Source organism: Meleagris gallopavo, chromosome 2 (genome assembly GCF_905368555.1).
Source record: "Meleagris gallopavo chromosome 2, MGAL_WU_HG_1.1, whole genome shotgun sequence".
Lineage (NCBI taxonomy): Eukaryota > Metazoa > Chordata > Aves > Galliformes > Phasianidae > Meleagris > Meleagris gallopavo.
The window spans coordinates 105,241,037-105,253,469 of NC_139405.1; the positions used below are offsets into that span (position 1 = coordinate 105,241,037).

The 12,433-nt window shown below is 47.2% G+C and overlaps 2 protein-coding genes across 21 annotated transcripts in view; one reads left to right on the forward strand and one right to left on the reverse strand.

Annotated features, from left to right (window-relative positions):
• INTS9 (integrator complex subunit 9) overlaps positions 1-8,899 on the reverse strand; it is a 71,052-nt gene extending 62,153 nt beyond the window's left edge. Inside the window, exons 1-3 of the mRNA XM_010708087.4 lie at positions 8,752-8,899; positions 5,098-5,225; positions 358-418 (exon numbers count right to left, since the gene is read on the reverse strand). Of these exons, the coding sequence (XP_010706389.1) occupies positions 358-418; positions 5,098-5,225; positions 8,752-8,760 (198 nt within the window). The 5' untranslated portion in view covers positions 8,761-8,899. The remainder of the gene's footprint in view (positions 1-357; positions 419-5,097; positions 5,226-8,751) is intronic.
• Positions 8,900-9,037: 138 nt separating this feature from the next.
• The window catches only part of HMBOX1 (homeobox containing 1), a 130,835-nt gene continuing 127,439 nt past the window's right edge, over positions 9,038-12,433 (forward strand). For 7 of the 20 annotated variants that reach the window (XM_085218296.1, XM_085218300.1, XM_085218301.1 and 4 more), the window contains exon 1: positions 9,042-9,382. The gene's annotated coding sequence lies outside the window, so the exon portion shown is untranslated. Of the gene's footprint in view, positions 9,383-9,513; positions 9,556-9,776; positions 9,826-11,723; positions 11,906-12,433 lie in introns of those variants that run through there. The other 13 variants (XM_085218294.1, XM_085218285.1, XM_085218293.1 and 10 more) reach the window with 6 other exon arrangements.

Consider the following 12,433-nt stretch of genomic DNA (forward strand, 5'->3'; position numbering starts at 1 on the left):
ACAAGTTCGCTATGAAGCTTTACTGTCATAAAAGCGAGGCTGTTGAATAAAAGGCACTCTACAAGTTAAAGTACTGTTATTTATGTAGCTCAGTGAAATAGGAAAACATTCAAACTGATCATTTCTGCATTTTAAAAGGGTACTTTAAAAAAGCAGGCTACCTCAGAAGACTGAAAGCCTCAGAGTTGCAGCTAACATTTTGTTTGAGAATGTTCTGCTCTACATCATGGCTGGTAACAGTACACACAGAAACCTTGGTGATGAGTCAGCATGACAGTACTGTTCCTGTAGTGCAAGCCCCTGATCTGTCTGGTGGCTTTTTGCATGGCAAGAAAATTCTAACCATCGGTACAGTACCTTATCCAGAAATGTGCTTCCATCTTTCAAAACTAATCCAGGAAGTTTGGACAGCCTGGGGCTGCAGAAGGAGAGAAGAAAATATACTGAAATATGAATACTTTCATTGTCACTCACTGAGCACAGATCTTCTGTTGTCAGACAGGAAAAGAACACCATCTCAGTTTCAGGGAACTAACAATCTCAATAAAATAGACAGTTTCACAGCGTTTTAAGTGTTCACTGCAATGACTTTCATAAATCATCATTATGACACTTACACATTAAAAAAAATAAAGAGGATGACACATGCAGGGAGTTTGATTTTAGTCCTTTATGATGAGAATTCCAAAAAGGCTCAGTGCTATTTAAGTTGCCTTAGGTGAAACGGCTGTATAAATGGAAGAAAGATTAAGGCAGCAGAAAACTTTATGTCTAAAACAATACAAAAGCACTGTAAAACTGAATCTGCTTCAGGACAGAAAATGACAAATGGTCACCCTAGCAGTGGAAGGCAAAGATTGACACTGAGGCCTCAGTCACTGATGGACACAGAGGGTGTGATTTTATAGCCCTGAAAACCATGGTTTCATGCCCTGAAGACCCACACCAATGTCTGTACAGCATGCAGCTGTGTTGGAAGGAGAGAGGAGCAAGGAGACTTTGCTGTAACTGCATGCTTTATGTCGGCAGGTCTGGAACCAGACAGCAACAGCAGTCCCTGCCACCTCCCCACCTTTTTGTTTTGTTTTGTTTGTTTTAATATTTTTTTGTTTTAAATGCTATAATAAGGTAACTTCAAGGATAACAGTGTAATCCTGAGCTTACAGTATGAATTGCCTCAGCATTTCATGCACCCCTGCTTCACAGTTACACCTGATTTTTGTGTGAGCCTGTAACTTAGTTCTGAAACTACTGTTGTCCCAGATTCAAGCACCTGGACAAAAATCCAGAAAAGCTGAGAGAATAAGATACTAAAACCTGCCTGGAACAAGGCCTGTAAAGACCTGAGATTCAGATACAGAACTTGACAACCTGGTTGCAGTGAAACATGCAAGTGTTTAGCACTGAACTCTGAAGAGAAGAATGCTTATGCACTGTAAGGGCTTTTGAATTTAAGTTCTTGAAAATAGGAAGTGACTCAATGGCTCAGAGGAATCTTGCGTTTAAACTAGGATCAGTATAAAAGAACTGATCCTAACTGGTACTCCAGTAAGGCACAAGGAAAAAAGGGAAATAAAGATTCAAGGAGTCAAGGCAGAAGGTACGAGGTGAGAGCAGAAGGGTGTCATAAAGAAGCAGCAGGAGAAGCTATAACAGAGAAGCATGACCCTCTTCTGAGGATAAAGAGCAATTCTGAAGAAGCCTAATGATATAAAAGAGGAGGTGTCTAAATGTAGTCCCAATAGACATGCTCAAAACCACAGAGATTTCAGAGATGGGTGGGGAAAATTGTAGGGAGAGCAAATGATCTAAAGGGAAAAGCTGGGAAAAAGCAACAACAAACCACCCTGCTAAGCAGCAAATGTAGCAGGTAGAGGAGGAGAGGGCCACAACGTTGGTTGGAAGGCAGGTCAGCAGGTCTGTAGCCAACCCGGGTCAGTCACAGCTTTGTTTTGCTGCAACTTGCAAATCCCTAAAGTTTGAGATTCCAGAGAGTCTGGGAATGGTTAGAAGTGTGAGACTAAGAGAAACTTCACCATTGAGATGCTAATGTCCAATCTGAAGCTCTCCAGTAGCAATCCATGACTACTTGCCCCCCCAGCACCGTCACCTGAGAAGAGTTTAACCATTCTTCCTATAGCTCTTCCAGGTAGATGCAGAGGATGCAGAGTGCTATTAGTTCCTCCTTCAGCCTCCAGCCTCCTATCTGCTGGATCAAGTAAGATCAACCCTTCGACCTCTCAGTATAGTCATGGGCTCTGAACCCCAATCATCTCAGATCCCTTGGAAGTCCCTCTCAAGTCTCTTAGCACCCTCCTTCAGCTGGGAGTCCAAACTGGGATCAATTTATGCTTTCTCCAGCATGAGACCAAGAGGAATAAACTTCTCTTGATGTGCTGGCCATGCCTCTCCTAATTTAGCCTTGTATGTAGTTTTGCCTTATTAATGAGTGAGCACAATCAACTGGTACTAAACCTGGCATCCACTGAAGAGAATACAATCTTGTTAAGAGAGGCAAAATTAGTAGATGGGTTCGGGGGGTGGAAGGGAGGAGGGAAGAAAAGTTGAATATGCAGCACAGGACAGAAAGGACTTTTACCTTGAAGCCAAGAAGAAACAGTTCCTGCCGACATAGTTCTGACATTGTAATAGAGTGATTGATTAATCCAAAATAGCTAGAACTGTCACATAAATAACATGAGCAAGTGTGTCATGGCTAGACAGGAAAGGTTAAGAGCTTCCCACATGTTCACCTTGCAGTTTTGCATTTGACTTTGGTACAGGGGAGAAAATTCCAGTTGACAAACTTCCTTTAAAGTACAGGAACTGGCTTGGAGTGTTTGGCAACCGCTGCACTTTGTGCATGCTCCATGTGCTGGTGAGAACAAGGACTGCCATTTCCAGGGTGCAATTACATATCTTTTGATGGGCTGAAGACCAAAGAATTCTAAAAAATGTCCAGTTCTTTTCAAGAGACAAACACTACAGCACTTTCCTCGCTCACAGATTAAAGGACAGGCTCTCAAAGTGTTTGCTCAAGGAGGGTCCTGTGTGAGGTAGGACACAGGCTCTAGCTGCATAGCAAGGACCTACCGGAATTCCAGAGGTAACTATTAGGGCACTGTTGCAGATTGCATACAAAGACTTGCAGAGCCCAAGTGGTTCATGGATCCTACTTCCATAGATCCATGGATCCTACTCTGGCTTAAAGACAGCAGAGAGAGGCGTAGCTCCCCTCTGGTCATGGTTTTGTGTGGGCCTGTCTCAGCCTAGTTGCAAGAAGCACTCCTAATGATGAGAGGAAATACAGCCGGTAATAACCTGAGGTCGGAGACATATTTCAAATTCTTGCTCTGCTACAAGCATCATGAAAGATCTCAGTCAGGCCTTCTTTTAGTCTGGCATCTGCAAAATGGCGATAACGTTAGCTCTCTATCACCTACCCACACGATGCTGATAATACGCATTTGAGTTGCAGAGGTATTTAGACATCCTGGTAACAGAGACCAGATATATAATGCTTCTAGCTCATTTCCACAACTCCCTGCAGGACATCTGCTTTGTAGAATACTGAAGAGATCAATTACTTGCCCAAGTCCATGTACTCAGGACAATCCTTGCTGTAAGGGGTGTTCAATCACCTTACCGACATGATTGATTGGATTTAAATCCAACTGTTTGCTCGGATTCCTCTGGGCCATCAGGGGTCAAATCTGACATCCTTTCTTATTGAGTTTGAGTCATTTTAGTGCAGACATTCTGGAGGTACTTGGGGAATTCCAGGTTGTGACCTGCAATTTGGCTGTTCATTCCCAGGGTGTGCTATCAGTAGACCAAGCTGGCATATCCCAGGGGAGCACTGATGCCTGAAGTTCTAAGAACCTCCTAAGCCTTTCTCCAATCACCTAATTTTGCTACTTGTTCCCCTTTCAATTTCTTTTCTCTTTCAGGAGTGAGGAGAAGCTAATGCAAGGCAATTGCATTGAATTGAATTCTCTGTAGCTGGATTCACTTTTTTTTTTTTTTTTTTTTAAATTCTTCCTAAATCTACTACTGCTCCTAAATATTATAGTTAGCAGAAATAAACTATCACTCAGATGTGTCTTCAGGCATCTGTTGCTCACTGTACAGAGCTTGGAACTCCATGTCCTTGCAGAATAATGCCTGTGTTGTCTATGCTTCTCTTCTCCAAGAAATAGCATATTGTACAAAGTGCTGGTCATCTGCTTTAACCTCATTAGGGCACTTACAAAACTCCCTTCCCAGTCATACTCTGTCCCTTTCAACCCAGCCTCCCTTGAACCCAGAATGCATCTCACTCCTTTCCTTATGGATCAAAGTTACAAAAAGCCTTTTGTGAAAACTCCTGCTAGCTTCACACCACCAGGATCTACTCATTCCCACCTTCCCAAACTAGAGTTTCTATAATCTGTTCCACTTCATGCAAGACATACATCACTCTGAATATCCAAATCCATTTACAAATCCAGGAGAAGACTACTTGTGAGCCAGAACACAGAAGGAGGAGTTTTGATCTCAGGATTCTCTTCCTGAACTACTTTTGCTTCACTGCTGTTTCATTCCAGTGTGCATTGCACTTTTATTTATTTAAATTTTAAGAGGGAACGATTATGCCATGAAGTCAACTAAGGAGGACGGTTAAGTGCTATTTTTCTTTGCATTAGCCCACGCTCTGACAAAAAGCCTGAGAAGATGGTGGTTAAGCAGTACTTGCCGGGCTCCCTGCACTCCATCTCAGTTACCCATTTATCTCATCTTGCATGAAGAAGCCAGAAAGATGACAGATATGTGACCTCACTTGTGCTGAGCAGATGCAGCAATACCTTACTGAAGCTTAGAATAAATTATCTAGAAAAACCAATCAATAAATCCATAAAATGTCTTCCGTCTACTGAGCCAAAGGACGTTATTTTGATAAAGAGAATTTTTAAGTGAACAAAGTCTATTTATGATATCAGATGATGCAGTTCATTTGTACTCATCCCCTCTCTCCTTCCAATATACCATTTCATGCAGAGCACTCAAACTGCAACCCAAGAAGAAACAAACTAAGTGCTCCCAGGCTGCAGAACATACCTCTGAACTAGTGGCAACGGCAGGAAATTGAGGGTAGATGTCATATCCAGTCCACAATCCAGCATGATGGTGGTGGACTTGAACTTGAGCACGTTGCATGGTAAGGTTGGATGTCCCGACAGGCAGTACTGGAAGTAGAATATGAAATGAGTTCCTCATCGCCTTTACCAATAGACTGAAGCCCCTTGAAAGCTGACTTTCCCTTCCTCATTTTTAAACACATAGTTTCATGCACGCCAGAATGAAACTCTTGGTTTCACGTGAATTATTGTCTCTAAACTTTATATTCATTGGAATTTCCCTATGTCAGGGTATTAAGATAGCAGATTTTCTTCTGACAAGGTTTTCTGCTCACAAAGGACAAACGAATAGAGTACACCTCTCTCTAATTTACGACACATACAGAATCTTTCTTCCAAAACCACCCATTTTCACAAAGATCCTGGACAACCTTTACAACTCAGTCCTACTGGCAAAACTTGGCTGAAATCAGTGTGCAAATTTGAGAATTACTTGGGGTGGAAACAGAGAATTGCTGTAGGAGCACAAGTCTTATTTCCTTAAGGAATTAACTTCAACAAAAAAGCAAGGTGCAGGGCACCCAGAGGAAGCTGTAGTGTGCAGTGCAGCAGCTCGGGGGCATGCTCTCACCTGCTTTTTGTCTTGCTAAAGTCAAGCAGGAAACACTAGGGAATGGACCACCATACCTGAATGGAACAGTTTGTGTACTGAGAAATCCCCAGCGCTTTGCAGGGTTAATGAGCCAGTAAGCAGGTTACTACTGGGCACTTCAGCATCATTGAGATGCAGCCATCTCCAACACCGAGTGACAAGCATTTAACAAGGCACAGGAGCAGCTGAAGCTTTGAATAAGAAGAGAGGTGAATAAAAATGCTATCCTTAAAACGTGAGATTAGAAACGGAGATGTCTGAATACAGGACAGCAACCACTATGTGCCCAATGGTTCTTCAAAGACCTCAGGAATAAGAGATGTTGCATCTCAAAGTCTGGGCATCCCCCAGCACAACTACTCTCAGGTGGTCAGACAGCTTTTCAACTCAAGGTTTGGTCAATTAAGATGAAAAGTATCAACTGCACTGCACTAAAAACTGTCATTTTCTAAGGCATTTATTCCTTATGCTTGCTTTCCACAAGTGAAAAGAAGGTAGATTAATCATTTCCTTCTCTGCCTCCACTCACAATATGTTAACACAGGACTGCAACTGTTTGAATTAACGACTCCCAAGGAGACTGTTTACATACATTCATCAGAAAGCTGTTTTAAATTATATTTAAATATTAAAACCCACTAACGTTCAAATATTAAATTAACAGCATCACAATCCTCTGTTTTAAGTTCATAAAGTCTTAATTATTAAGGAGCAACATTACATTTTGTCTGCTGTTACCGAAGTTTAAGAAAGCTTGATAAACCAAGCTGGTGAAAAAGTGAGTGTCCAAACAAGGAATTCAATTGGCTGTCACCCTGTGGTAAATGGATCCCTGGAAGCCAATGGACTCTTTCTATCACATTCATGTAAAGGGACATAAAGCAAAGCAAAACAATGCTTTTATGCTGTACAGCTATTTGCACGTGACATTTCCAGGGCTGTATCTCCGTTAGAATTTTAGATTAGGAATCCATATCTGCACTATTACATCTCTATACGTACTACATTTGTTTTCTTCCACCCAGTTTACGCTTCATCCCATCTAAAACAGGTCCAGAAATCCCCAGTTAATAATATTCCTGACTGGACTGAAGTACAAGCCCTTTCTTACTCTTAGATACATTTGTTTTCATCTCTTTTCCCCTTTTGACTAAAGGTCGAAGCAGCAGACACACCAGGCTCTTTACCTCTTCATTAGAAACCAGTTAAGAAAAAACACAAAACATAAAGGACCACGAGTGTGCCCATCTCAGCGCACAGCTCCCTTGACTTGCTCTCTAACCTGGATGGCAGTTTGGCAGAGCAGGACACAGAGATGAAGGCGAGGGGCTGAAGCCCTCACGCAGCCTGGCTCTCAGCAGACATCTGGCTCAGGCTGAGGGCTCGCCAGCTCGGAGCGTTGCTGGTGAGCTCATGTATGGCAAAGTGACAGAAAAAAAAAAAGAGATGACATCTCAAGCTAGCAGCTCCAAAACATTCCAAGTTTTGTAAGTTGAACTGAAGCCAACAAATACTGCAGCGTTTTGTTCCGGTGTTATCCCATGGATCCAGTTCTCTCAACTGGATTTGCCCTGACCCAAGCACACTGAATTTGCTGAAGTTTGAGTTTTTCACTGGATTCTGAGTCGGGCCTGCAGGCTGTTACCTCTGCTTTGTTCTTCCAAATTCAAACCAAATATATGTGAATGGAGGATGAACGCATTCAATTCCCTTTCCCTGCAACCCCCTGATTCAGTCCTATCTCCAGACCAAACACAAAGTGAAGAATCTGCTCTTACAATCACCAGTCCCCAAATGTGGACACAGACCTAAAAACACTGAAATGATGGCAGACAGTTTGTAATCCCCCACCACACCCTTCCCCTCAATCCACCCTTGTACAAGACTCTACAAACAACAAGGAACCCCACATTTCCACTACAGTCTTAATTTAAAGATTTCTCAGTTGGCTTTTCCCCGTGCACTACAGCATCAGCCTCCAAAGCCATGCCCAGAAACACTTTCCCAGTTTCTCCAACTAAAAGCGTTCAATAAATGCATTATAGTTGGAAAAGACCTCTGAGATCTCCAAGTCCAACCCACTCCACCATGCCCACTGTGTCCCTCAGTGCCACATCCCCACGGTTCTGGAACACCTCCATGGACAGTGACCACACCACCTCCCTGGGCAGCTGTGCCAGCACAGGGCTGCTCTTTTTGAGAGAAAATGTTTCCTAACATCCAACCTGAACCTCTCCTGGCACAACTTGAGGTCAAAACCTCTCATCTTATCGCTGTGATCTGGGAACAGAGGCTGGCCCCCAGTGCATCACAACCTCCTCTCAGGGTGCAGCAGAGAGCAATGATGTCTCCCCCTGAGCCTCCCCTGCCCCAGACTGAACCATCAGCTTTTTCGCCCTTCTCTGAACACACTTCAGGACCTTCATCCACATACACAGACTTCCAACTCTCACATCACGTGGGATCAAGCTTTTCCACCACCTGCTGAACTAATTTTACAATTAAACCACAAACGTGATGAACTTTAAGTCTCAAAACAAGCCCAGAAGCCAAGTTCACTTCCACAAAGCTTCCTTAGCCTCAAACCCACAACGTTATGTTTGACATCAGGTTAAACGCATCGGATGTTTGATGTCACAGCAAACGCTGCTGGTCTCCTCAGCTATCCCGTTAACACGAAAGCAGCACAATTTCCGTGGCAACGTGCCTCTGGGGCAGCCCCACAGAAGCCACACGGGCGCTGGACGGCGAGCTGCTGTAGAAACAGCTCCAGATGCCATACCCCCCCGCCTGCCCCTCACCCAACCCCAGGAGGAGAGGGAGGACGGTTGTTGGTTGGGTCCACTCCCCCCCCCTCAGCGCGCCGTTAACAGGGCGGGAAGAGCCCCTCAGCTCCCTCACCCCGCGGGTACCGCAGCCCGAGAGCAACCCCAGCGCAAAGAGCACCGCTCGGCTCACCCCTTGCCAGCCCCCACCACTCACCAGCTTCATGCTTCACCCGGCTCTATTTACGGGGACAATCCTGCCCCAACCTTCCTGCCTACCCGTTCCCCCTTCCCGCCCTAGAGCATCACGGGACTTGTAGTCCCCCGGCCTGCGATGACGTCATGGTCGGGCCCGCCCTCCCCCCGTTTCACCTTGCTCCTCCCGAGGCATGCTGGGAGCCGTAGTCCGCGCTCCGCTTCGCCCCGCGCTCCCGTGGCGTGCCGCGCCGCCGGGCATGCTGGGAGTTGTAGTCCGCGAGCGGCGGCGCTCCCCGTCACCCTGGGGAGGGGGGAACTACAAGTCCCAGGGTCTCACAGCTGCAGCAGGTGGGAGCTCGGATGTTGATATCAACATGGCGCTTGTCAGACAGACAAAGACAGTCAGGCTGGTGTGAGCGAGCCAAAAAAAAAACCCAAAAAAAACAACAACACCCAACAGAGAGAAAGGGAGAGCGAGACGGGGAGGGGGGTTCCCGTCCTCGGGGGGGGCTCCGGCAGCCGAGAGCTTTCCGCCCCACTATTGTTCTCCTCCCGCTGCGCCCCCATTAATCTCCCCTCACGCCGGGGGGGGGGTCCCCGCCGGGGGCGGCCGTTCAATGGTGAAGCGGAGGAGCCGCCGGCACCCGGAGGTGAGTGTGGGTGCGGGGGGGAAAGCGAGGAGGGGGGGGGGCGGCTGAGCGAGGGGAGAGGGCGGGCGGGTGGGTGGGCTGCGAGGAGGGAGGGTGGGAGGGGGAAGGGCCCCCCCTCTTCCTCCTCCTCACCCTCCGCTTGAGAGAGATTCGCGGCGTGAGGAGAGCCGAGGGTGCGTGAGGAGGGGGACGTGGGCCGGGGGTGGGCGCAGCCCCCTGGGCGCTCCGAGTTGCAGCCGCGCGGCTCCGCCGCTCCTGACGGCGCGGGGCGGGCAGAAAGGTGCCCCCGGCTTCCCGGGAGCTCGCTGCTGCTTCTTCGTATTTTTATTCTGTTTTGTGTTTGACCCCCCCCCCCCCCCCCCCCCCCCATCCCCAACCCCCCTCGTCTCCGCTCCCGGGCGTGGGGAGGACGAACTCGCGGCGGCGGAGTCCCCTCAGGCTGGGTGGGTGCTGGCTCCTTCATTTATTTCTTTATTCTTCTTGGGTTTTTTTTTTTTTTCGGCTTGTTTTGGTGTTGTTGGCTGCCGACTTCGGGCTGGGGCCGCCTGAGGGGCTGCGAACCCCGAGCGGGGCTGGGGGGCCCTCTCCTTCATCTCTCTTCTCCCCCTTTTCTCTCTCTCAGCCCTTTTTCCCCTCTTTCCTTTCCGGGATCCGACCCCCGAGGGACCCATCACCCATTCTGGGGGAACCCCGCTGCTTTCCTACGGATATATGGGGGGGGGAAGGGGCACGCTGCTGCCCGGGCTTTGCGGGAGGGCTTCGGGAAGGGCGAAGGCGTCGACCCGAATGGATTCGTTTGTGCGGGATGGGAAGAAGGAGCCGGCGAGAAATCGTTCTTAAAAACGCGTGCGGAAGGTTTGGGCGGGGTGTCAGCCGCTTGTTTATTCCTTACTTCTCGGGGAGAGCAGCTGCGGTGCTGCGCTGTGGGTGCCCGGCTTCGTTCGGGGCTGAGCAGCGCCCTGAGCCCAGCGTGGCCGGGGAAAGGACAGGGGATGCTGCCCACCCAACCTGCCCCGCTCCGGGGCTGAGCCAACCCGACTTCTGTACTGTTCTCCTTGTTTTTTTCGGCTCAGATCACACATTCGAGGCGGGTTGGGCTAAGTTCTTCCACCTCTGGTGGGTTTTTCGGTTGTTTTGCAGAGTACTTCTTCGGAATGGTTATTTATTTATTCCCCTTTCTTTTCAATGGGTCTGAAAAAAGCTGTGGATGCGTGGTGTTGTTCCCCCCTCGTGCAGGGGACAAAATGCTTTTTTGGGGATGGGAAGGGAAGAAGGAAGAGGAAAATAAAGGCTGTAAGCATGCTGACTGTGGAGCCGGGTGTATCTTAATTTCTTCTTGTGCTCATTGGGACTACAGATAAGTGGCTTTAAGTACAGAATGCACGTGAGTTGAAGCTGGGAAGGTTTAAACTTTGTAGGGAGGAAAGTGTTAACCTGATGACCACGGCTTGGCAACATGGGAGCCGATCTGATGGACACCGGCTGCGTGCCCCCCCCCCCCCCCAATCCAACTATATAGGGATGGAGGGGAAGGAAACTGGGGGGAAAACTACAATCTGCCTGTAAGGCAGCGTGTAAAGGACATTGTATTGGAGAAAGGAAAACTGGTAGAGAAAGGGTCGGTGCTGTGCAGATGGTCTTTGGTTGCCAGAGCCCTGAAGTGCCTGCTTGCATCCCGTGCAGCTCGTTGCTGCAGGGCTCATCAGGTACACTGCTTTCTTCCTGGGATGGTGCGGCTGGTATTTGATTTCCTCCATGGATGGGAGAGGAGGAGTCCTGTGCAGTTCTTTTCCCCGAGATGATTGCATTTGCTTTGGCCTTGCTGTACCCTACCTCATTAGTAGGAGCTGCATCTATATTTATTTACCATTACATCGGGTCCCTTGGGATGTCGGGTGTAGTTTGGAGTGGGTACATATGGATTTATCACTCTCAACATTTTTTTTTTCCTCTTGTCATGCTACGGCCAAATCGTTCAACAGCGGGGAACAAACTTAATTTATTTCTGTTTTTGCATTTTCCTTTTTGCCATTTCTCTTCCAAATTGCTAAGAAAACATTTCTGAGACGCAGGTGGGGGAGGGAAGTAGGAGAGAAGTGAGAAACGGACGGGATATAGCAGTGTAGGGATGTGTTTGTTAGCTGCACATTCTGAGACCCCTGTGAAAGAGCGGTGCTTGATGCTGTATCAGCTAACAGGGCTTTGGGAATGCTTTTTTCCCTTCTGTGAAGATTATTCTTTAGCCCCATGACAGCCACAACTTTTCTGTATGGTTGACGGGATTGTCTGACGAGCCTGGGCGTGAGATGAGGAACAAGGAACTTGTGTCTTGTTCAGCTCTGCCTCTTCTTCCTCCTATCGTTCCTTCAGCACAGCGCAGGCACCCGAACAGGCATCAGCATTTTTACTCCTGTGTCATCCAACTCTGTTCAGAGCAGGTCTAGACGACATTGTGGTATGCAGACTGCCAGCTGTGTTACAGGAATGCTACCAGAGGTGAAATTGCAGGGTATTTAAAGAATGGTAAGGAAATCTTCAAGGAAATACTGTGTGGATGAGGCCTGTTTCTCTCTACGGCTACTTTATTAAGCAATCTTGAGCAATTCTTTTATGTTTTGTTGACCTTTCTAGAAAACATGCATCCCTCCAGTACTGCGATACGGTAATTCCACAGAACTAGGAGCCAGTGTCTGCTGCAGAAAGCTTACTGCTACTTCTGACGCAGATTCTGTGTGAGCCTTATGGGTCTCTTTCAAAGCAATATTAGAAGTTCACAGCCGTCCAGTGTTTGGAAATTGAATTTATTATGAAGCGTTTACTTTATAGTGATGATCTGTGGTTCATGGAAGTGTTTGATGTGTGTTTTCCTTGGTGTCTGGAGCTGGGAAAATGGGGCTTCTGACATTGGTTTTTAACACGGTTTTTATTTGTAATAAAATTAATTTCCATTGAGCATGAATTTCCGGATGTTTTCTGTCGTTAACTTTTGGGACTGCACTTTGTTGAACGTCAGTGAGGCAGAGATGGGATTTGGGCTTTTAGGATACGGTG